A 25,528-nucleotide genomic window follows, 5' to 3' on the forward strand; every position below is an offset into this window, starting at 1 on the left:
ACAGGATGAAAAATCATCTGGAATCAATGAAAGTATACTGTCAAATAACTCCAGATTCCATTAATTGAGAACCACCTTTCATTCTTTAAGGCTTCAAGAGATCAAGAAAGTCTGGTTCACTTATGCCAGGTAGCATGGCATGTGGTTATGGTGGGGTCTGCACTTGGGTCAGAGAGCCTGATTTCAAATCCATCTTAAACTCTTAGACTGTTAGTTTTTTCATCTGTAAAATCATACCTTACAAAAATGGTGGGGAGGAATCAATGAAATAATGTCTATAAAGCACTTAGCATAAAATCAGATATCAAAAATGCAAACTTGTTATCATTATAACTCTTAAGTGAATTCTTAACTGGCTGCATTTCCTTGCTTAGATTTATAATACTACATATTGAAGAACTTAATGTCATATATTATATAAAATCAAGAGAATATTATTATAAAAGCTGTATTGTCTTTAATCAGCTTGTCGAATGTATTGTTAAACTTATTTTGCATATTCACTATGGTTCAAAAAGAACCTGGTTTGTTTAATTTGGTGGTTTTAGTTAGAGCTGTGCTTCTTCCTGAAAGTAGAACCGAAAATATAGCTTCTGTTATTATTTTATTAATACAAAACAGAAAATGAAAAAGAAAGTGAGGGGGAAAAGAAAGAAGCATGGTGTATTTGAAAGTGAAACTAATACTGTACTATGAATTTGATTCTTTTTCTCTTTAGATCTTTTAGAGAAATCTCGTGTTGTTAAGCAGCCAAGAGGTGAAAGAAACTTCCACGTGTTCTATCAGCTGCTTTCTGGTGCCTCTGAAGAGCTCCTCAGTAAGTCCCTGTTTCTTTTTTTTTTTTTTTTAAGAATTTTATTTTATTTTATTTATTTTTGGCTGCATTGGGTCTTTGTTGTGCTGTGCAGGCTTCTCACTGTGGTGGCTTCTCTTGTTGCAGAGCATGGGCTCTAGGCGCGCAGGCTCAGTAGTTGTGGCTCACGGGCTTAGTTGCTCTGCGGCATGTGGGATCTTGCCGGACCAGGGCTCGAACCCGTCTCCCCTGCAGTGGCAGGCGGATTCTTAACCACTGTGCCACTGGGGAAGCCCCAGTCCCTGTTTCTATGTTTTAATTTTTACTCTTGCAACATTTTCCAAAGCAGAAGCGTTCCATACGCTTTTCCTCTTCCTTCTTAAAATTTTCCCATGATTCTGGTTGAAGGGAAGAACACGATGTGTTGGCTTCTGCCACCTTGCAGTCTTTGTTTGATATCTGTCCCCGGAGTACCTCACCAGGTACTGGGACGTGTCTCATATGGTTTGCTAAAAGAGCTAAAAGTTGAGGGAGGGGCTCATCATCAATTTAAAAAATAAAATGGAAGAATATAATTAGTCCAGTTGGGGAGAAAAAATTAGCAGGGAGCAGTAGATGAATACAATTCTATAAAAACAAATTGCTCAGTGACGATTTAAAAATAGTGGGAAGACATTTGCAACTGATACAAGAGATCAAAGTCTGACCTTTGGATATTTTAGAGAATTAATATAAGTCCATCAGGATAGGCAATAGCTAAGTGATGAAAAGTTTTGAGCAAGTAGTTCAAACAAGAAGAGCTATGGAAAGTCAACACACTTGGGGGAAAAAATCGTCCTTACTAATTATCGACAAATGTAAATTGAAACAGCACTGAAGTGTTCACCACACATATATTAGCAAAAGTTATTAAAGAGGATAAAGCTGGCAGAGTTGTCAGGCACTGATCTGCTTAGAGCTTGTGGGTGTCACTTCAAAGTGAGGACTTCTTCCTGGGGGACTAATTGGCAAAGAAGAATAAGTCGTAAAATGATCAGAGCCTACCGCCCAGGTGCACCACTTTTTGGAATATACCCAATGAAATAATTCAAAAGAATCCAAAGAAACATTTTGTGTGAAGACATTTATCACTGTCCTTTATTTGTTATTATAAACTGGAGAAAATCCAAATGTCCAACAGTGGGGGAATCACTAGGCAGACATCATACGTTATAAGGAAGTGGTACGTTGAAGATACTTTATATTATCAAAGTTTGGAAAGAACCTGTCTCGATAAGAATACATGTAAAAAAACCAGAGTTTGAAATATGTACAATGGTGATAAAGGTGATTTTAGAAAAATATTACTGATCTTTGGGTATCAATTTTTGTTCTATTGCTTGAATGCATAGTGTGAAATCTTTTTATCTGAAGCGTTAAGGGAATGAGATATTAAAGATGATTAGATTTGTTGAAGTAACTTATAAACTTGTATGTGTGATTCAATAGATAAGCTTAAACTTGAGCGGGATTTCAGCAGATATAATTACCTGAGTCTGGACTCTGCCAAAGTTAATGGAGTGGACGATGCAGCAAATTTCAGAACCGTTAGGGTAAGATGTAACCCTCTTATTACTCTTTAAAATGGGTAACACTATATTGCTCAATCAGAATTGGTAATAATTCTGACTTTTCTTTGATGTATGACTCATGCTCCCTAAGGTTTTAGAATTATAGAAGAATTTGTTTTATTTTTATTAGCTTGATTTTTTACTAGCTCAAAAATCCTACAATATCGAGAAGGCCATGTTTTACTGGAGCACGCAGTTTTACTGTTTGTCAAAAGGAGCTTTCTTATTATATTATCTTGGGGTTTAACTTTTAATATTGTACTGAAATTCCAAATGTCTTTATAGCCAAACTCAGTAGTTAAATTCCACATGTAAACCTGTCCTACAATCATGTTAAGTCAAATCTATTTTTCAGACAGAAAGTCATGTTTATATACAGTTTTCAAAAAAATCATGCATAAACCAGAATAATTAGCATTTGTGTTCATTAGAAAAGAAATTATTTTAAATTATATTCTACATTCTATGTTTATGAGACACTTGGAAAATTACTTCTACTAGGACATGATCTGATAACTGTTACTTCCAAATGAGAGAGCTGTGATAGTGGTGATGGGGGAATAGGTTGGATTACAGGTAAAACAAGACTGGAATCAGTTCATCTTTGGGGGTGAGTGAAAATAACATGGGGTTCTTTTCCTGCTCTTTAGACTTTTATATATGTTCGACATTTTCTAGAACAAAAAATCTTACAGCACTCCCCTTACTATGTAACCTAGTCACTATAAATATTTAGACAGACAGATAGGTAGATAGAGAGAGAGAGATAAAGTAAATAAGGAAGCAAGCAAGCTGGGCTATTCTTAACAAGAAAGCATTTATTAAGAGTATCATTTTTTAAAATTGTCTCAACATCCTCTTACGGAAACCTGTTGACTCCTGGACATGATTTTAAGACTTCAGTTCAGGACCAGTTCCATAACTGCTTTGCCTGGCAAATCATTGGCACTGAATAAAAATTTATGACTGGACGAATGTTCTGTGTTATCCATAGTTCGTGGAATCAGGCGCTTCACCTTTGCAAACCACAGTTTTTCTTGTATGTAAAATAAATGAAGAGGTTTTTTTTTGTAGGGGGTTATGAAAGCTGTTTGTTTGGAGTCAGAGTGGGCACCCAGGGCTCAGCTCTCAGCCTTCTCTCCCTCTATCTTCCTCTTTACATGCCCCCTTTGCCACAGCCCGTGAAGTACCCCAGGGCTCCTTGAATCAGAGCTTGAAGCCGCTGAACAAGATAGAGCCCCACATTGGTGCTATTTCAGGTCTCTTAATAGGTTTGTCTTTTGGAAAGTTTATTCCAGGACACTTTGTCTTTTTGTTGTTGTTGTTATTTTTGTTATTTTTCAGAGATGAATCTGTTATATGATTTATTTTTTAAAAATAATAAAGAGCTACAGGAAGAAAACAGGTGCTTTCCCCCCCTCCCCAGAATGCCATGCAGATTGTGGGTTTCATGGACCACGAAGTTGAGTCCGTGTTGGAGGTGGTGGCCGCGGTGTTGAAGCTGGGGAACATCGAGTTCAAGCCCGAATCACGAGTGAATGGCTTAGATGAAAGCAAGATCAAAGATAAAAACGGTAAGTCAGCAGAGGACAGACCCTGTTTAGCAAAACTGGCTTTGAACTTCTGCCCAGTTTTTAATATAGAAAGTAAAACTTGCTTTTCAGTGAGTTGAAAAAGCTTTCTAGTGAAATCGAGCAGAAACATAATTACAGCTCAGTCTGAAGTCTTTTGATTTATATATTTTACACTGTTGGGTTTGAAAACGATTTAGAAAGAACAGTGTAAGCCTTGAAAGTGATTATGAGCAGCAGATATGCAGTCACTCTTTGTCCATTCCCGCACAACAGAGTTAAAAGAAATTTGCGAGCTGACCGGCATTGACCAGTCAGTCCTAGAACGAGCCTTCAGTTTCCGAACAGTTGAGGCCAAGCAAGAGAAAGTTTCAACTACACTGAACGTGGCTCAGGTGGGTGAAACATAATGTCTGGAAGGGAGTTTTTAAAGTCTGTGGTATTTTTATATAAGTGGAAACAAAAATTTTATTTTTTAGGCTATTAACTGTCATGCTGTTTTGTAGGCATCGTTCTAGGCACTAGGGACACAGGGTAAACTAAAACAGATAAAGATCCCTGCCCATATGGAGCTTAAAATTTTGGCAGAAGGAGCCAGACAAAGCAGTGGACCTAATAAATAAATTTATATAGCACGCTAGCAGGTGGTAAGTGCAGGAGACAAAGAGAAAAAAGTAGAGCAAAGTAAGGGAGATCCATAGTGTTGGGAGCAGAGAAGTTGAGTGAGCTGAGAAGTGGCTGGAGAGTTTTGAGTATGGGTGGTATGATCTGCCTTGCATTTTAAGGAGTCATTCTGGCTGCAATGTAGAGAGCATAGTGTAGGGGACAGACGGGTGTCTTAGTCACTTTGGCTGCTATAACAGCATACTGTAGACTGGGTGGCTTAAGCAAAAAACATTTATTTCTCTCAGTTCTGGAGGCTAGAAGCCTGGGATCAGGGTGCCAACACGGTCGAATTCTTGGTAAGGGCCATCTTCTTGATTTACAGACAGCTACCTTCTTACTGTATCCTCACATGGCAGAGAGAGCAAGCAAGTGAGCTTTGATGTCTTCATCCTCTTATAAGGGTACCAGTCCCATCATGGGGACTCCACCCTCATGACCACATCTAAATCTAATCTAATCTAAATCTAAAGGCCCCACCTCCAAATACCATCGCATTAGGGAGTAGGGCTTCAACAATATGGGTTTGGGGGTGAGAGGACACAGACATTCATAGCACAGGAGAGCACACAGTTGTGTGCTAACCCAGAGATGACGGTGGCTTTTGAACCAGGTGGTGGCAGTGGAACAAGAAGTGGTCACATCTGGATATGTTTTGAAAGTGGAGACAACAGGACTTGCTGATGCCTTGATATGTGTGATATGAAAGAAAGAGAAGAGTCAAGGATGACCCTCAACATTTTTGGCCCAAGCAACTAGGAAAATGGAATTGCCACTTATTGATTTGCAGAAGGCAGTGGGGGAAGCTGGCTGTGGTCAAGAGGCCAAACTGGCCTCGCTGCCTTTCTGACTCTTCCCCCTTCACCCTCCATGCTTAGGCCAATGAAATCTTTCTAAGACACAAATCTGAGTTGCTTTTGTCTTCTCTCCTTTGGTTCAAAATGGATGAACAGATGTATACATGCATGCATGTATACCTAGGAGCTTGTGGAGACCCTTTCAGTGTAAACCCTTTGTTCTATGGCTTAGACATTGTCCCACCAGTCAGTGCTGATCTGGGCTAGAATTAAATGACTAATTCAGGACTTTTCCCACTCAGGCCTATTTTGTCCAACTGTATTCTCATCCTCCTTGCAAGTAGCCTTAAGCTTAAGACAGTAGAGTGGGTTTAATCTTTCTCTCTGCTGCTCTGGCCTAGTCTTTCCTACTAACCCAAGAATGCCTACACGCCTTTAACTTTCTTTCAACTTTGATTTCTTATTTTAGGTGAGGGATTTTGGTTATGGAAATACTGTACCTTTATGCATATGTAAGTTTGATGTATACATAAAGTTTCTAGCTATAACTGTTGTGTGTCCTTCTTCCTAAGTTACTACTACTGCCGTCACGTCTGTCCCCGTCCCCCTCACTCATTCAAAGTCAGATGGTGAGTCACTTACCTCATCAAGAAAAGTTTGTTGAGAGCCTGCACAGCACAAGCCCCCATGTAGACTGTTAGTAGGAACATAAGGGATTAAAAAGGACTTTCGGAGCAGATAGTTTCTGAGCCAGATTTTGAAGGATTTAGATGTATAAAGAATGGGTCAAATGGCATTTCAAAAAGAAAACAGTGAGAGGAGCCAGGTTTGGAGTACATATCAGGAAAAGGGTTGATCAGGCTTGGCTATGGCTTTAGATATGTGAAGAGGATTCAAAGCAACATGGCTGAAAGGGTTACGTTTGGTGTCCGAGTGGTGCATCTGCAGCAGTGGTTCTCAAACTTGAGGGTGCATCAGAATCACCTGGAGGGTTTCTTAAACACGGTTTGCAGGCTATACCCCCAGAGTGTTTGCTTCAGTAGGTTTGTGGTAGGACCGAAGAATTTGCATTTCTAACAAGTTCAGAGGTGATGCTGCTGCCACTGTGGTCCATCCAGAAGTCACATTTTGAGAACATTTCAGTAGCCAGAGTGGGGATTGTGAAGTACATAGTGATGCGATGAGAAAACATCTAAGAGGCCCTTTAGGAATATTTCATATATATATGGAATATATGTGGATATATATGGGATATGTATATGGATATATTTTTGTCTGTTTTTATTGTGTGTTTTACTCTTGCTTTTTAATCATCCTCTACAGAAACCAGGCCCAGGTGCCTCTTACTTTTATAAGCTTGAGTCACCTTGCATCACTCGGTAAAACTTTTCCACATTCTTTTAACCTTTGGCATAAAAGAGTTTGGCTTCAGATCTTTGATTATTCAGCTCCTTTTTCAAGTTTTTTTTTTTTTAATGTAGGGTTCAGAGTATTTGTTTCTACCGATCTTATTGCCTAGAATATTTTGATTCTTATGAGATGTGATTTGTTCTATTAACTTTTCCTCATAGCTTCAATTCTTGGGCCCCATTATCATCTTTATTGCCCCATGCCTCATTTTCCTCAAGGCATTTAGATCTTTCCCCAGATAGAATGACTAACATTGAAATAACAGAAACTCAAGGCAGAGTTACTATTCAGCTTCTACCACATACTCCCTCCTTGGCTTCCAAGGTCCTCTGTCATCTAACCCAAAATGACTTCTCTCAGTTGATTCCCTGCTGGTTCTCTAAATGCCATGCTTATTTTTACCTTATTTTACCTAGCCCTAACCCTTTGCTCCTGCTTATCCCCCATGCTCATGTCATTGCTAATTCCTTCTGCTGTCTAAATGGTCCTTCAATTGCACCTCATCCAGAAAGCCTTCCTTGATCACATAGGCCCCAGAATCTTCCTTCCCTGAACTCCTTTTTCTCCTGCAAACTCCCTTGGAACCTGCCCTTTGATTGTTTGACTCCTTGGTTTGACCTCCCGCATTCTGCTGTAAGCTCCCGGAGGGCGGACCCCACATCTGTGCATCTCTGTGTCTCCAGTTACCATACTGACCTGGGCCATGCCTGATAGTGGTCATCACGGAAGCAATTCCACCTGGGATCTTTCTCTAAGAGCTTCATCAGCTGCAGAAACTCAGTCTTTTCATTTGTGCTTAGAATCTGAGATGGCAAGTCAGCATCCTCGGTGTCTTCCCTCATTTCTACACACCTTATTCGTGATCCTTAAATGGGAGTAACCCTTCCTGCCCTTACTTTGGAGGATATTATTGTGGAGATTAGGTGGCATGAATCAGACTCAAGAAGTTACAGGTAGCAAAGTGACAGCCCCTGTGGCCAGATGTAGCTCAATAGGCATATTTTATTTGATGAATATTTGAGGAAAGGGTAGTTTTTTGGTTTTTCTGTTTTGTTAGCTTGCTTTTTAAATTTTGAAGTTGAGTGCCTTTAACCTGGAATGCAGTCTCCAGCCCCCAAAGATCCCACTATTTCCCATTCATTTCTATTGTTCAGTCCCTGAAAGCATCTGAGTTTGAGACTTCTGGAATAAGTATTTGAAGGAAGCAAGGAAGATTAATATTGGCTGTGGATACACTTTAAAAATTGTAAAGCCGTTTACCAGAATAAGTTGTCACTATTAGTTCAGTTGCATACTGAAATGGTGGTTTGTTGGAAGCAGATAGCATACAAGTAAGAAGGCTGGATGACGTGATGATGAAATAGGGTCTGTTTACAAATAAGTAGTGTTTGGAGATAACTTGAATTTACAAGAAGAAAGGAAAGGATTAAGAAAGAATTATTTAGTCTCATGAGGCAGTAGTAGAGAATGAGGATACTTCAAAAATCATAATTATAAGCATACCTGTAGACTTACTATGTGCCAGGCACTGCTCTAGACACTTAAATTATCTATTTCAAGAAAATAAAAACTAGAAGAAGGGGTATTGGAAAAAGGGTATCCATCTTAATTAAGGCTTCTTTCTTTGTTTCAGCATTTTACATACATTTTCTGCTGTGGAATTATTTACCCACTCTCCCACCCCCCTCCATGTCCATGTATAGCATTGGACAGTCAGGCTCTATTTTTTACCAACTTCTGGGTGGATTTTCTAACCTTCATTGGAGTAGCTGCCTGAGACTTAGGGAGCAAGGTTTGGGATTAGCACGGAAGTATCAGATGAAGGGAAAAGGTACTCTCTTTCCAGCTGCAGTACATTGCTTGCAACAGAGGAGTGAGTCTGTTTTTAAAATTGTTACACTTCATTTAGGAAGAATTGCAGAGAAAGAATTTTCACATAATCCAATAAATTGTGTTCTTTATGAAATAAAAATATAATGGTTTACTTTAACTGTAATGCCCAACTTTCTACGTATAAGCAATGAAACACACACATATGTCCAGTGTTGAAAACAGCAGCATAACCTCTTCTTTCCTCCCCTGGGGCCCGTTACTTTTTGGGCTGCTGCCGCCCATCTCCAGGCCTCCCCCGGAGCACTGGTTTCAGACACATAATTAGTACTTCCTGCACACCCTCGGCACCCTATATGTTTAAGGGCTATTAGGTTCTCCTGACCAAACCCAACTTTCCTCCAGCCTTTGCATTCTAAGTCAAGGTCAGAGAGACATATATGTCTTCTACCTCTTCTTTGTCAAGTAGCTATGAACAGCTTTCAAACAAATAGATAAGCAAGTAAAAGGGCTCTATTTTTATTGTACAAAGTATTATCCAACAATATATTGTTTTACTGATTATTACGAAAGATTTTTTTTGAATGCTCAGAAGATTGAATGACGAAAAATATTTACAGATCCCATCAGTCAAAACCATTTTAATGTATATCCTTTTGAGTTTCCTACATGTAGTAGCTTAAAGAAAATAGTTGATATTATAATAAATATATAATTTTTTATTGTCACAAAACATAACAAGGATTTTTCATTTCATTATCTAATTTTTATAACTATCATTCTGTGGTGACTGTGTAACTTCCCGTCCAATAGGTGCTTATTTATTTATTTTACTCTGCCCCTGTTGTTGAACTTCTAAATTGCCTGTGATTTTTCTCTGTTCCATAACATTGAGATTAATATCTTTGTGGCGAAAGCTTTTGCAATATTTAAAATTAATTTCCTGGGATGTGAAAACGTATAATAACTGGGTATAAACAATTTGCCCAATTTTCTTAATGGCTTGACTGTTGATCCAGAGTACAATAAAAACGCTCTTGAAAAGAAATTTGAAATAAAAGAGCTTTCAATATCTTTTTAAAAACTTCATTATTTTATTGAAATTAAGCATTGTGGTAATTGCGGGTATTGCATTTTTCTTTTTCTTTTTAATAGGCTTATTATGCCCGTGATGCTCTGGCTAAAAACCTCTACAGCAGGTTGTTTTCATGGTTGGTAAATCGAATTAATGAAAGCATTAAGGTACTGAATCTCTATAAATAAATAAATCAGTTGTAATAAATGGTATTCAGAGTATACACATTAAAGATACTTTAATTTTATAATCAGGTAATTGATTACCACTTACAGAGATTGTTCCTTGAAAACAAAATAGGTTTCAAGGATTGTTCCTTGAAAACAATGGATTTGTTTGGATTGTTTCAAAATAGGTTTCAGTGGATTGTTCCTTGAAAACAAAATAGGTAGAACCACTGACAAATTTCAATCCTAAACAAGGATTTGTTTAGGATTGAAATTTGTCAGTGGTTCTACCTATTTTGTTTTGCCATGTGTGTTATAAGAAATCTCACTGGTGAATAGTTTAATGGTATTTGCAGAGTAACTGTGAGAGACAGCATCCCAGGTCCTGGTTGTGACTGATCTACTAACTAGTTGTACACATTTGGCTGAAGAGGTCACTTGACCTCTCTAGCTACTAATATGTTCTTCAGTAAAATGAGGGTATTGGACTAGGGGATTTTGAAAGACCCTACCTGTTGTAAGATTCAGTGATCTCTTTTTTATAATTAAGTATCTAATAAAGAAGGCATAGTCATGCCTTCTTTAAATAAGTCATCTATTATTAAAATTTCTGGAAGATTCCATACCAGCATCCTCATACATTTAAAAACAACTAAATTATATTCTTCTAGGTCTGAAACACAATTAACTTGTAATATATGTCTATATTCCTTGGTATGCTTTTAGTGTTATATTTCATGCTTAAGTTAACCCTTCAATTTGAACTATTTTTAAGGCACAAACAAAAGTGAGAAAGAAGGTCATGGGTGTTTTGGACATTTATGGCTTCGAAATTTTTGAGGTGAGCTGCTTTTTTTTTTTTTTTTTGTATTTGTTAATGTAGAACAGTTTGGAGAGTAAATCCTTCATTCTATAGACAACATTTAATATAATTAAATGTTTGAATCTACAAATAACTTTTGTAAAGATGTAACAGTGTGTGTGTGTGTGTGTGTGTTTGTGTGTGTTTTAAGTGCTGAGATCCAGCATTTTGGAGACAGTGCTATTTAAAAAGACTTCCTTGTATTAGTACTTGACTTCTGAGATGCAGATTCAAAATTCTTACTGTGAAATTTCCAACAAGGTATACGGACATTATGTCTGTAGTCATTTGTTCATTTGTAGGTTGCTTGAAAGTGAGGTAGGATGGTGCCATGAAAAAATCCGGGAGTGGGAGAGCCAGAGCTCATGGCCTGGCCAGAGCTGGTCACTTCATCTCTGTTGGACTCAGGCAGAGAGGTTCTGTATTAGATGATTTGTTGGGTCTTATCCAGGTGTCGTACAACTGTGATCTTATGAGTTCCGCTGCAAAGGTTGAAAAAGAATTTCTGCTGAAGTTCATAATGAAATTTTAAAAAAGACTCCATGCTTATTTCAAGTTAAATATTTAAACATTATAGACATATTAGAATTTCCTGTTCACCCCCTTGCTAACTTTGACATTTAGAAGCTGTTTTAAGGAGCTTTTAAAACTCTTATTCTCACTTTTAGCAGTGGTACTTCAGTTTGATTCAGGAAAATAACGAGTAGATCAGGCTTCTCCTTTCTTAACTCTCCCCATAAGTAACTTGTGAATTCCTTTAAACAACCCGGCCCTACCCAGAATGACCACCCAAAGAATTTACATGTTTCAAGTTATCAGGTTCACAGGGTCATAGAAAAAACAGCCCATTTCCTGCAGCTCGGCCAGGCCTTCCTAGTAAATGCCTTTTTCTTATAACATTTATTTTGGGGATAGCGCCTGCTCCTTGCTTTACCATGTCCCATATTTAATAGCTAGCGGTAAATAATTATTGAGGGCTGACTATATGCAAGGATTGTGGGGTTATGTATGTTGTCTGATTTAATTGCCACCACAGTCTCATGAAGTAGCTGCTATTATTATTTTTATTTTATAGAAGAAGTGAGGCTTTGAAGGTCAAGTAACTATCTCAAGGTTACATGGCTACTAAATGTCAGACTCAGGATCTAAATCGTAGGCCGCCTTGATAAATAATAAAAGGCCTTCTACAGGGCTTTTCTTCTCTTTTCTCCCCAAACTCACATGGTTCCCAGTATCTGGAAATAAGGAAAAAACCCAAATGCTTTAAGTCTCTGATGCTCCCTATTTCTGCACGTTTGGCATCATTCTAAGCTCCTGGGCAGCGTGGGGAGCCTTCCCAGAGTTCATCTGTGTGCTGGTAGCAGAGTGTGGGAGACACCTGTGCTTCGTGCTGCCCTGGAAAACTCCCCTTCAGCACAGTGTCTGCTTATATTGGTGTCCCTTTAGCAGACTCTGGAAAGGAAATCTTCCAGTCCCTTGGTAAGAGGAAGAATTTGAGATTTGTGAGTTAGGAGGATTGCTGGAGTAGACTCAGAAGTCATGGTGCTAAAATTAGTTTCTTTCTAGCAAGACCTCAGGTTCCTGTCCTAAATGGGCACTAAATGCTAAAGTCATTCTTTACAGTTGGCAGGGAAAGAGATTTCTTACCTGGCATATTGCTGATCTTTATTTAGGTGTTTCAGGAATAGGGCAAAAGCAGAGATCTCACTAGAAAGTTAGGGGGGGAAAAAAGATGTATTCAATGATATTTCTAAAATCAAAGAAACTGATTTTATTTTTATTTTGCCAGAAAAAAATTTGTTGATCCTTGTCAGTGGGCAGGTGCTTAATATCATGTCACAATACATGGAAACGTTTTTTTTATAGGATAATGGGGTCATAATGGGGCATTGGCTTGGCTTCATCTTCCAGTAAGATCTAATTAGCCATGGGAAGAGAGACACCCACAGCCCTCAGGGAACTGAGTTAAACCTCATGAGCAATTGGACCATGTATAAGTGAGAGAGTCATTGCCCCAGTATTTATTCAGTGCCTACTATGAGCCAGGTGCCAGTGGTAAGCAAGGCAAAGATGTTCCTTGCCTGCATGGAGCTTATGGTGTTGGCCCTAAGATGGTGGTTCTGTTGCCAGCTGAGGACACATCCTGTTTGGTAGGAAGCTCTAATCAGGAAACTAGATTACTATCTTATCTATCTATCTATTTATTTATTTATTTATTTTTGGCTGTGTTGGGTCTTCGTTTCTCTGCGAGGGCTTTCTCTAGTTGCGGCAAGCGGGGGCCACTCTTCATTCGCGGTGCGCGGGCCTCTTCACTATCGCGGCCTCTCTTGTTGCGGAGCACAGGCTCCAGATGCGCAGGCTCAGTAGTTGTGGCTCACAGGCCCAGTTGCTCCGCGGCATGTGGGATCTTCCCAGACCAGGGCTCGAACCCGTGTCCCCTGCATTGGCAGGCAGATTCTCAACCACTGCGCCACCAGGGAAGCCCTAGATTACTTTTTAAAAGTGTTTGCTACAGACCTAATCAGAACAGAATTTAGATGTTCCAAGTGGAAACATCCTGTAACCTGGCACTAAGTGAAACACCCTTTAGCAATCCAGGAATATTTTTCACTTATGGTTAATTCAAGTTTCTCTACAAGTCTGTCTTTCTGAACATCCTTTCCTTCTGCAAGTTATATCACCATTTTTCTCAATATTGTTACAGTTATGGACTTCATGAAGATGCTTGCATTATGTTTCTAAATAGTCTTCTTCCTTTCTTCAGAAGAATACACTCCAGTTCAGTACTTCTCAAACTTAGCTGCATGTTGGAATCACCTGGGGATCTTTTGAAAATTCAGCTGTCTGGGCCACACCCCAGACCAATAAATCAGAACCTCAGGGTGTGCGGCCCGAGCAGCAGTATTTTAAAGCTCCCAGGTAGTTCCAGTGTGCCGTCAAGGTTGAGACCAACTGCTCTTGTAAATGGGAATCTTCAGCGTAAATTCCAAACATATGTGGTGTTCTTGCCGTTTGACCTCTGCATGAGATGCCCTTGTAAAACATCCTACATCACCCACAGTTCGTCTTAACCTAAACCTAATCTGTGTATATATAATATTCCTAAAACCAAGCAGGTTACATTTTTACTCTTTTTAAGCAGACCTTTCAGCCAAGGCCAAATCCAACCAGTCATATGTCTACAGCAAATCTTATGATGGCCATAAAATCTTTAGAAGTTAGTTTTCCTTCTCCATGCAATAAATGTTTTGGGGTTTTTTTCCCCAGTTTCTTGTGAGAATTCGGATTTTTTTTTCATGATAGTTAATTGTTCTCTCCATTTTCCTGTCTAAACCTTCTCAGTTAATCTCCCAAACATCTTGATTTTCAATAATCTATTTCTGTATTATTTATTTTATAAATAAACTTATTTGGGGGGAAGGCAGAGTAGAGATTTGGTTGGGCACTTTTAAGATACTTTTACCTGCTTTTTGATACGGAAGTAGAAAGGTTTTTTTTTTCTTTTAATTTATTCACATAAATACCCCAGATGCTATCATACATTTTCCTGGATTCTCAGCAAAATTGGAACACATTGAAATGTCAAAGCTCATAGGGTTGAACCTAGGAACCCAGATAATTAAGGACTTAAAAGTACCATAAGCTGAAGTACAAGGGCTCAGAGTATGACTCAAGAGGAAGTATTCAGAATCCACATCAATGCAAAAATGAAAATTTCTATGATATTGTCCACTCAAGTGAAAATAAACTGATAGATTATAGAGAAAATTCTGCCTTTCTTCTTCAGTGAAAATTGACTGCAGGAATTAAGATCCTGCCTTTTGGAGAGCCCTGGGCATCACTTTAAAAATTGGACAGGACACTAGAAGAAATTTGTTTGAATGTTTCTAATTCTGCCTCTTGACCCTACTGACGGTTCCCATGAGAACGTTTTTCAGCTGAGCTGGTGGAAACCTTTCATTTACTTTAGTCTGTCTCTAAACGGAAGAGGGAAACTGATGCGTTAAACCATGGGATGATGACACATGCATTTGACTGCAAAACATTCCAGTGCCAGCTGGGTGAATAGCTTTGCCTTGCTGGCCGCATGTAAGCTGATGTCAGTTTAGAAAACAGATTAGTGGAACATTGATACCGAAAATAAGGTGAAGTGAATTAAAGTTCATTGAGGAGAAAAATCTAGCTATGAATCCTGGTAGAACATATCCAGTTTTGCAAAGGAAGAGAATTATAATCCAGATACTCCAATTCTACACAATTCAGTTTGGATATTCTTATAACTGAAAACATGGCCTTAGATCTCTGAGGAATATTTATAGCATCTCCATAAAATAACAAGTGCTATTCTTTTAAAAAGTGAAATTAAATTCAAAACAGTGTTGGACAATCTAAATTGATTCAACTTTTTTCTAAGTACTTATCTGATAGGTCTTAGAATGGATGGGTAGTTTACTGGGGAAATCTATTAGTGTCCTGTAGACCAAAGCAGGACAGCAGTGGCTGAGTATTTCACTTTTCGTATGATCGAGCTAGTTTTGTACAGGCCAAATGCTAGTTATTTGGATTCAGGCACTCTTATTCATCTTGCCCTTACAACCTCGTTGAAAGTGGCCATATACAGTAAGGGTGTGATAGGCAAGGTGCAATGATTGTTTCAAATAAAACAATCTAATAGTTGGGGAAGCATCAGTGTAGGACCAATAGGTAGGTTTGTCTCATGATTATAGGATTCGTTTTCTAAAATATTTTTTTAAAAGAAAATTGATTCTAGTTACAGGCAACACTTTTTGTTCCAGTTTTTTGCCTTTAATTTTGTCCTTTATGTGCTAGAGAACTTGTAGTTGAAGAGAAAGGAGACAATTTAAAGTAAATTTTAGAATGAAAATGGTGAGAATTAATATGGTTCATAATATGTATATGCTTGTTCATCAGTGTTGTTGCTTTAACTTTTTAAATCAAAGCCTATTTAAAAATATTTAAGAGCACTGTAATGCTATTGATATTTTTCTAAAATTGACCATAGTTAAGTATGTACCTAGAAGAAAAATGTTACATATTTAAAGGGAAGTTTTCTGTAACTTCAGCCAGTCATTCAATTTTGTGGATGTCTTAAAAGGAGAATATTTAATATTAAATGTTTTTCTGTTATTTTGAGGATTTTTTTTTTTAAAGTTTACTTTCTTAAAAAAAAAAAAAGTGGTTCTTGTTTTGGGGCCCATTTCTTGACATTGTGATTTTTTTAAATGGATTGTTAATTGCACTGTATTTTTCTGTAGGAACAGCATTATAAATGGGGACTGCCCAAGGGCTTTCCACGAAGTAAATCTTTGCTAAGACCAACAGCACATTTTAAAGCAGTAATATAGCCCAACTCCTCTAAACAGTGCTGTTACAAAGTTTTATAACTTTTGGACAAATGTACCATTTCATTTATTATGCAAGAGACATAATACATTAAATAAAATATTATGTATTTTACATTGTATGTAAAATATGGAACCCCCCACCCAACTTGTTATATCCAAAATTTGACCTCACACGAAAGTGTTGAGCTATGAGAAACATCAGTTAAATATGTAATTAATAGTACTTTTTGCTTAAATAAGTCATGATCTTAGTGTTTGAACTGCCACACCACACCTCACCCGTTTCCTACATGATATTCACCTGCAAATTCCTTCCCATCCACCATCCTAATGACGGCGGTGATGGAGCTGCCTCCTTTATTTTACATCTGCCTTTCAATATACATTACTTTTAAAGAGTATAAGGTTTAAATATCTCTCTTAAAGAGTGTAAGACATCATTAGCCTTCTTTGCTGAGAATATACAAATATGGTAACAGGCCAGTACTTTTGATCCCTCTTTCAAAATCACTCCAAGTGGAAAGCTCATGGTTGACACTTACGAGTATAAACTAGTTATGACCTTTATTGGGAGTATGAGTTTATCCCTCAGTCTTGAGGGATAAATGTGCTTTAGACAATGGAGAAAAATTCCATGCATGGAGCATGGGTAGCAGACTGGAGGGAGAGGAGGTGAGTCATTCATGGGAGCACTCAGCTCCTGCCTGCTTCCTCCTTTGGAGACTTTGATTCATGGGACTGCCATGTGCAAGAGCGAGCCCGGCTCGGGGACTGCCAGCCACCCACACAGTTCTTGACAAACCAAAAAAGCATCCAAATATCAAGTTGCTTTGGTGCCTTCATATTCAAGTGATGGTTCCTAGACCCAGTTTAGCTATTTTATAACGGGGAGTGGGAAAACCGGGTGATATTTAATGCCTGTATAAATGAAGAAATTGGACCTGTGCAGGTTGCAGCTCTATGGACTGTTACCAGACATTTCCTTAATTTTCTGCAAATTATAAATTTTTGCAATTTATTTTTAATGATTTGTGAAGTCTCATTTCCCAAAAATTTGGACACTATCAACAACTTAAACGTTAATCAGAGGAAATGTGATTGCCTTCATTTTCAGCAATAATGAATCGCTCTGACGACTCATGACATGTTTGGGGGCTGTGAGGTAGGTTTGCAGTAGAGGCTGAGGTATTTCTGCGGGGAAGTCAGCTGGTTTTGGCCTTAATGATTATGCTGTTGATTTTGGTTTTTGTTCTTTAAGCAGCAGGATCAGGTCAGAGAGTCAAGTTTTTGTTCTTAGGCTGTCTTCAGAACGCTCTCATTTCCCTCTTGTTTGTGTTTGAAGGGGGGATACAGCCCATGCAGCACAGGGGTGGGTCGCTGTGGTGGGAAAGGGGGGATGCCCTGGATCTTGCTGAATCTCTTCACTCTTTCGGTGACCTGCCAACTGCCTTTGTCCCTGAGTCTTTTGGTGGATGTGTCAGACACATTTTATTTTTCCTGATAATTTAGCATTAGAAGTATTAGATTCTGAAGCCTTAGGACTTCCAGCGAGTTATATGGTATATTATTTCAGTCAGACTGTTTTTATCCTGAATAGCTCTCACCTAGCAGAACCCCAGTTCAGATACCACACGTAGGTATCATGGTCCTGTCTTTTGAGATGATGGGACACGTGTCTTGATCTAAAGTTTTGTGCCAGTCAGAAATATAGCCTGGGGAATTCCCTGGTGGTCCAGCGGTTAGGACTCCACACTTTCACTGCCGAGGGCCTGGGTTCAATCTCTGGTCGAGGAACTAAGATCCCACAGGCTGTGGGGCGCAGCCAAAAAAATAAAGAAAAAAAAAGAAATACAGCCTGGATGATAAAATCTGTCATTTGCACCAATGAATAACTGTCAATGAGTGTTTACTTTTAGAAGTTTATTGCAAGTTAAGAACTGACTGCATTTTGTGTAATCTGTCCCTTTGTGCACCAGAATGCAGTAAGTATGACCCGTTTGCAGTGCTGGTCTGTTGCATGCTCCTGTGTTAATAGCTTCTCCAACTGTGTGAAGTTTGCAGTAAATGACCATTGATTAACTGTGTGTGGATATGAAATACAGAATTCATACAAGAACTTATAAAAATTGAGGGGAAATTTACTTTAGCTCAGACTTACTCCTTAGGTTGTGTTGTAATTGTGAAGCTTTGCCTCTGGTTTCTAATCTGCTCGTGTGTATTTCATAGTCCTGTTCTGGAAGCGTACCTCCAGCTATTCACAGCCATATACTGTGTCAGAGACACCAGTTATTCTCCCCTCCCTTCTCCTCATTAGTTGCCATTTGAAAATTTACCATAATTTTGTCTAAATAGCTCCATAGGCACAGACCTGTTAAATAACAGAAAGGATTTACTCCATGAATTTGTTTTCTAAAAAAACCAAAGATCTGCTCCTATAAGTCACTAAAGTTTTAATTTTATTTATAAGTTTTAATTTGGGGTAGTAGCACTATATAGGGATATATTTCACCAAACTGAGAAAGCCAGACTTTCTCATGAAGAAATGGCCTTATACTGATTGTAAGGCATCTATATCAGACTGACTTCAGCTTCTGGTCTAAATTGTTAAGCTCTGAGGATGGGAACACATGGATTTTAAAACGTAACGTGAAAATGAGTACTGGGGAATGACCTTTGTGTCCAGGACTATATTTGTTGAACGTTTTGGTGATAAATGTGTGCCTTTTAAGTAAGAACCTTCAGGATTTAAAACAAAGAAAGAAACTTTTATCTTCGACTACATTTAGCATTAAAAGATTAGTCAGTGATAATGTATTTTATGTGTCATTTATGGTTTTGAGTTTAAAATCTCCCCAGATTAATTAGTTCACTAGTTATTAGAAATCCTTAGCCACCTTCCAGGAAGGCATGTGGTGAGATGCTACATCCTAGGTATCATTTTACAATTTGTCCTGGTTGCACCAAACTTGATTTTGAAAGATCAACTTTCAAGAAAGTCTTTGACTTTTGATTTCATCATTTATGGAAAGATTTGAAGGCAGCTGCTCTGTATTCACAGGGAGTGGCGAGCTTCTGCCGTTACAGGTGAACCCTCATAGCCAGTTAGGCCAGGACTGGCCACCTCAGTGGGAAAAGAGTCTGGTTTATCAGTGGTGGGGTCACAATCTCTCACTCCCACTGCCACCATCTCCTCTCTCTGCAAAGAGGGGGATAGAGGTGAAAATAACAAGTTTTATTGCTAGATCTACCTCTTTTGGGATGGTGTGGTTCTTGGTGAAGTATATTCATCCAACAGACATGCATTTGTGCCCTCAATATGTACAGCAATACGTTAAGCCCTGCAGGTCGTTCAGAAATGATGTAGGCATGGATCTTCACAGGCAATAACTCTGATACGAAGAAGACACTGCTGAGAATCATAAGAGTGATAAATGTGTGACCCTTCTGAAAGGAGAGAGTTTCTAGCTAGGAGATGATTTTGAAGTGCTGCTTCCCTTGAGTCTGTATTTTGTGGGCACTTCATTCATTTAGTCAGCCAGTACACGCTGAGTGCTTGCTGGGTAAAAGGTGCTGCAGGCATGGGCTTCCATTGGTGAACAAGAGATATATGGTCAACCCTTGCCCTTAAGAAATGTACAATCTAGAGAGACAGATAAATATGACACTAATCAATACATGTGAATGCACATGTACACACATGTATACACATAGCATGATTTTTCAAAAGTGCTGGTATGTAAGTGTCAGAATGAGGGATCTGACCCTGAGTAGGGGAGTAAGAGGTCAGGTCAGAAAGACTTTCTTGAGCTCCAGAGTTGAGAATGGAAGATTGAGAACTTGGGTGACAGAGATGATGAATCTCACTGTTTCTTTGCTGATCCTCTAGGGGGAATTGTATTTCTTTCTCATTTTTTTACCATGTTTGTGGGCTGCTTATTTGTCAACTAAAATTCTTCATTCTCCAAATAGTGTGTAACTTGTGTATCCTTCATTCATTCACTTGACTCATGAATCGTTTGTTGGGTGCCTGCGACGTGCCAGCCTCTGTCTAGGAGCTGTGTGCTGGGCCGCGGTTAGGTCTGCAAGACCGTGTGTGACGTTTCTCGTGGAATGAGATGTTAGAGTGGCATTGTCATGGGAGCGCCGATGGCTTGCTTTATAAGGCTGTCTTCATTTTTCTCCATATAGGACAACAGCTTTGAACAGTTCATTATTAATTATTGTAATGAAAAGCTGCAACAAATCTTCATTGAGCTGACTCTTAAAGAAGAGCAGGAGGAATATATACGGGAGGTAATGTTGAAAAAAATTTTTAAGTATTCCTTTTTTACTCATAATACAAATTCTGGATTCAGAAGACTCTACAAACATGACCCTAAAATCAGATTTATCAAAGTTTAGCCATATTGTACCTTTTAAAAATTTGTTTGGTATAACATCTAAGCTAACTGCGATTTTCTTTGCTGCTAGTGCCCAGGACAGTGCTCAGCACATAGTAGGTGCTCAGTGAACATCAGCTGACCGACATGAGTCTCACTGGATTCCAGTAGAGTGAAGTAAAATAATACCCTGTTAAAAAACTAGTCTGAGATGAATGGACAAAAAAACAGCGGTACATCCGTACAAGGTTCTAGTACTCAGCAATAAGAAGGAACAAACAGTTGATACACACAATTGCATGAAGGAATCTCAGATGCATTTTGCTAAATGAAAGAAGCCAGACTCAAAAGGCTACATATGTATGAGTCTATTTATATGTCATTCTACAAAAGTCAAAGCTATAGAGGCAAAGTGTCTAATAGTCAATAGTGGCCAGAGGATAGGAGTGTGACTGCAAAGGGGCAGCACAAGGGAATTTTGGAGGCTGGCTGTGGTGGTGGTTACCTGATGCTACACATTTGCCAAAACTTAAGAGAACTGTATACCAAAGAAGTCAATTATCACCGTATATAAATTTGAAAATACTTTACTATTTCAGTATTTAACAATATTTTAATATTTAATATTTTGTTCAGTCTTGAAAAGCATTGATTTTTAAAAATTTATAATAAAAACAGGTAACATTTGTTGAGTGCTTACTCTATGCCAGGTATTATACTAGCGCTGTGGATGGATTATCTCACTGAATGTAGTTGGAAAATAATCAGAAGTAATATTTACAGAGTCCTTTCATCCTTAATTGTAAAATACATACTTGGTTTTCACCCTTTCATTTTTTAAATAGCCAGTGTTTTTCTAAGTATAAATTTATTTATATCAGACAAAAAGGAGAAATTTTATTGTATATATAGTATTATATTTTTGTTTCCCTTTCATTTATTTGCTTTAATATTTTAGTAATATTACTTCCTTTTCTTCATTTTCTATAGTGTTATTTTAAGTCATTAAGGACTCAGAATCCTCTTTTTTTGGCCTCTCAGTATAGATTTTTCTAATGTGATTATTATTCCCAGTGATTTAGTAAAATAACTCATCTACTGAAAAACCAAATCATGAATATTTCATCTTTCATTTGGAATGATTATCATGCTTTAGAAACATTTTATACTTGAATGGCACCTTTTGTAACGTAAACATCCTAAAAGCCAGATTCATTCTCTTCCTGTCTTCTCATCATAAAGAGAATGCCCAAACTTTGATCTGTAACTTAAAACAGTTTGTACAGATTGTCTAAAACACTTCTAAGAGTATATAGGAAGATCCTTAGCTTGCCGTATGAATTAACTTTCTTCCCCTTAGAAGAAAAATAAATGTTTACACTTACGGACAGAGTGTAAGCAGATACAGAATGATTACATTTGGCCTCCCAGATTTGGCTTTGTAGCTAGTGTTAGAACCAGTGGATAGGTTTTCATGTCTTTCCTTATGTTGAAAATACTTATCTTAGCACTGTTCTATTTTTACATTTGAAATAGTTAACGGCCCTACAATGTGGGGTTGACTCTAAAATTAATTTCTTCCTTGTGATTACAAATTAAGAACAGAAAAATCTATGCCTTACATTCTGGGGATCAAGTTCTGACTTATTTCCTTGTAAACATTGTAAATATACAAAAAGTAATACTGACCCAAGAGCCTGTTGAATAAATGGCCCGGGGCCAGCGAAGTGCATGGGAAATTGCCACAGATGGGAGGGTGGAAGAGGAGGCAGCCTCAGCACAGGTCAAGGGCGTTTGTTTCAGTCGGATCATGTCAGTGCTAGACTGCTGCATTATGAAAGTTTTGGGAACCGGAAGATGACATTTGCAGCACTGATTTTTATAAAGGAAATTTTCAGAGAGGAAGTGGAGTATAGTAAGATGGGCAAAGTCTTATGTTAGAGATGGTAGTGTTGTAGCATCATCATATGGGATTTGATTATGTTCTGTTTTCTTTTTCAGGACATAGAATGGACTCACATTGAGTACTTCAATAATGCTATCATTTGTGACCTAATAGAAAATGTGAGTATTAGGTACAGTTTCCCAAAGAAGTTCTTGGTAGTGTAATTCACTACTTACGAACGATCTCACTGCCTTCAGTGTTAAGCTTTTGTATTTTCACTATTTCAACACTTCAGAGAACTACAGATTTCTGGAAACTTTATCACAACCTTAAGAAATCACACATGGTTCTCAAACACATACATAGACAGCTGGACTTTTTGATACTTAGCCAGGTTCCCCCATGCTCATCCTGTTGCCGTATCACAGAGCCCATTCATGACGCTCAGATGCCATGCCCTTAGGTGCACCATTCTTTCTTGTGTGCTGGGAACCGGGGTCCAATCCACAGCTCCTGGAAATATGAGCACTGATCAGAGGAGACTCAAAAAAAAAAAAAGGTGTTTGCCAAGTCAAAATATCCATTTCATTTCTAAAATTCTAGTGACCTCTTAACATAGTATTCAGTGCTTACTATCAAAAAGATAATCGTTCGTGAGGATGTGGGGAAATGGTAACCCTTGTGTACTGATGGTAGGAATATAAATTGGTGCAATAGCTATAGAACTTGGTATAGAAAAAAAAAAAGAAAACAGTATAGAGGTTCCTATAAAAAATTAAAATTAGAACTGTTATGTGACCCAACAATCCCACTCCTGGGTATATATCCAAAAGAAACAGAATCAGGATCTCAAAGAGCTATCTTCATTCCCACGTTCACTGCAGCTTTATTCACAATAACCAAGATAGGGAAACCACCTAAGCGTCCGTCTACAGATGAATGGATAAAGAAGATGTGATGTATATATACAATGGAATATTGTTCAGCCATGAGAAGGAAGGAAATCCTGCCATTTGTGACAACAAAGATGGACTTTGAGGGCATTATGTTAAGTGAAATATGTCAGAGAAAGACAAATACTGTATGATATCACTTATATGTAGAATCTAAAAAAACAAACTCAGAAACAGAATAAAATGAATAGTGGTTGCCAGGGGCTGAAGTTTGGGGGAAATGGGGAGATGTAGGCCAAAGGGTACAAACTTCCACTTGTAAGATGAATGAGTTCTGGGCTTTAATGTACAGTGTGGAGATTATAGTTAGCAGTACTGTGTTATATACTTGAAAGTGGTTAAGAAAGTAGGTCTTAAATGTTCTCACCACAAAAAAGAAATGGTAATTATGTGATGTGATAGAGGTAACTAACACTATGGTAGTGTATCAAATCAACATGTTGTGTACCTTAAACTTGCACAGTATTTTATGTCAATTATATCTCAGTAAAGCTGGAAAAATTTTCTTAAAAAGTAACAACGACAACAAAACTCCATGCTGTTCAAGTAAAAATAAAGGAGAATAAAGGGACCATCTCGGGAGCCAAATTCAGTAGGATCCCAGGGATGGCTGGTATGGACCGTAGATTGCTTCAGGGATGTGAGAGATGGTGTGTGTGTGACTTGACAGGTGCCAAGGGCTGTGGGATTTTTCAGGTTACAAATTATGTACGTGAAAAGGCTTAAAGTGTGAAAAATTACTGCATAATTTTTAGTAACCTTTCTGAATCTAAGATTTTTGTTTTTACATCATATTTATCATGTAGTTTATCATGAACGAATTGATTGCAAGAAGACTGATTTGTGTGTAAAAGCTTAGGCTTACTAAATCTTCCTGGCCTTAATAACAAAGTAATTTGAAACAATGCATAAACTTTATTTTCTACAATCTTTTTAGCTATCAGTGTAGGTGAGTGCTGTGCATCAGCAATAGAATCACAGGCTCCAAATGTCCAGCAAATCATTTTCTATTCATCTTTAACAAGACGTTTTGGATATTATTAATTAGCCAGTATCTTACCCTCAGTATTCAAGATATTCTTGAAAGCCGCATCTTTGGTTAAATTGAACTTAAAAAAAAATATTCTGAAGCATTACTATTTTTCAATTAAAAAATAAACTTTGTTTTGAAAAATGTAAACAATGTTGGATTGTGAACACTAATATTCCACCTAAGCAATTTAAAACTCTAGTCTAAAATTTAGAAAATCAGTGGATTTCCTGAAAATTTTTTCTGGTAAATTTTGTGACCAAAGTAGTTTGTTGGGGGAATTTTAACTTTCAGAAGTCGTGACTATCACGTTTTTCTTCATAAATGTAACATTGAACTTAATTAGTTACCTTTAAGAAGGGAGAAAAAAAAACCAAAACAGTGGTAATACACTTAATTTAACTAGGTTATCTCAGCCAAAAAATCCCCTTGCATATATGATTGAAGAAACTCATGTTCACGTAGGAGCCTGGATACATAAAGGAAATGTTTCCTTCCAGCATCGCCTAACAATAATGTTTACTCCGGGGATGTTATGAACACACTTGACTCCTGAGAGTCCACACTTCCCCCAGATTTTGTGTGGAATGAATAAGTGCTGGTCAGAGGATGTCATGGCCTTGTAAGGAGAAGGGGAGAGGAGCCCGGGGGACTTTGCCCTGGCGGAAGTGGGTGGGGTCATGGTCAGTGGATTATTCTCTGTGGAATGGAGATGTGTGGGCCTGTAGGGGCAATTGAAGGAACAACAGCCTTTATTTAGCAAAGTAGAAGATTCCTGATTTTTGCTTCAGTTTAGCTGGGCTGACTGCTTTTGGGATAAATAAGATCACAGGGTCTGAATACCCAACAAACAAATTCTCACCCGTGTTTAACATCCATTTCGAAATTTTATATGGAAGGAGAATTTTATTCTAAACAGATATTCTTGAAACACAGCTTGATTGCATTGATCGTTAAAAGCAGCCTCCCGAATCACACCACTTTTTTTCCCCAAGAAAATAAACTTTATTTTGAACGCAGGAACAATTTGGAAACATCTGAAACCAATTTCCTTCTCAAGCTATGAATCAAATAATGGCCTTAAGAGACTATGCTTTGTGATTTATGACCACGTTATATAAGGAGACAGTATTGTCA

The 25,528-nt window shown here is 38.1% G+C and overlaps 1 protein-coding gene across 3 annotated transcripts in view; it reads left to right on the forward strand.

Moving 5' to 3' along the window:
- MYO1B (myosin IB) overlaps positions 1-25,528 on the forward strand; it is a 185,902-nt gene that overhangs the window by 126,149 nt on the left and 34,225 nt on the right. For all 3 annotated transcript variants that reach the window (XM_061185944.1, XM_061185927.1, XM_061185935.1), the window contains exons 8-15: positions 719-817; positions 2,282-2,385; positions 3,830-3,977; positions 4,251-4,369; positions 9,830-9,916; positions 10,692-10,757; positions 20,333-20,437; positions 22,525-22,587. In XM_061185944.1, coding sequence (XP_061041927.1) covers positions 719-817; positions 2,282-2,385; positions 3,830-3,977; positions 4,251-4,369; positions 9,830-9,916; positions 10,692-10,757; positions 20,333-20,437; positions 22,525-22,587 — 791 coding nt within the window. The remainder of the gene's footprint in view (positions 1-718; positions 818-2,281; positions 2,386-3,829; positions 3,978-4,250; positions 4,370-9,829; positions 9,917-10,691; positions 10,758-20,332; positions 20,438-22,524; positions 22,588-25,528) is intronic.

Source organism: Eubalaena glacialis, chromosome 1, assembly GCF_028564815.1.
Source record: "Eubalaena glacialis isolate mEubGla1 chromosome 1, mEubGla1.1.hap2.+ XY, whole genome shotgun sequence".
In the NCBI taxonomy this organism is placed as follows: Eukaryota; Metazoa; Chordata; class Mammalia; order Artiodactyla; family Balaenidae; genus Eubalaena; species Eubalaena glacialis.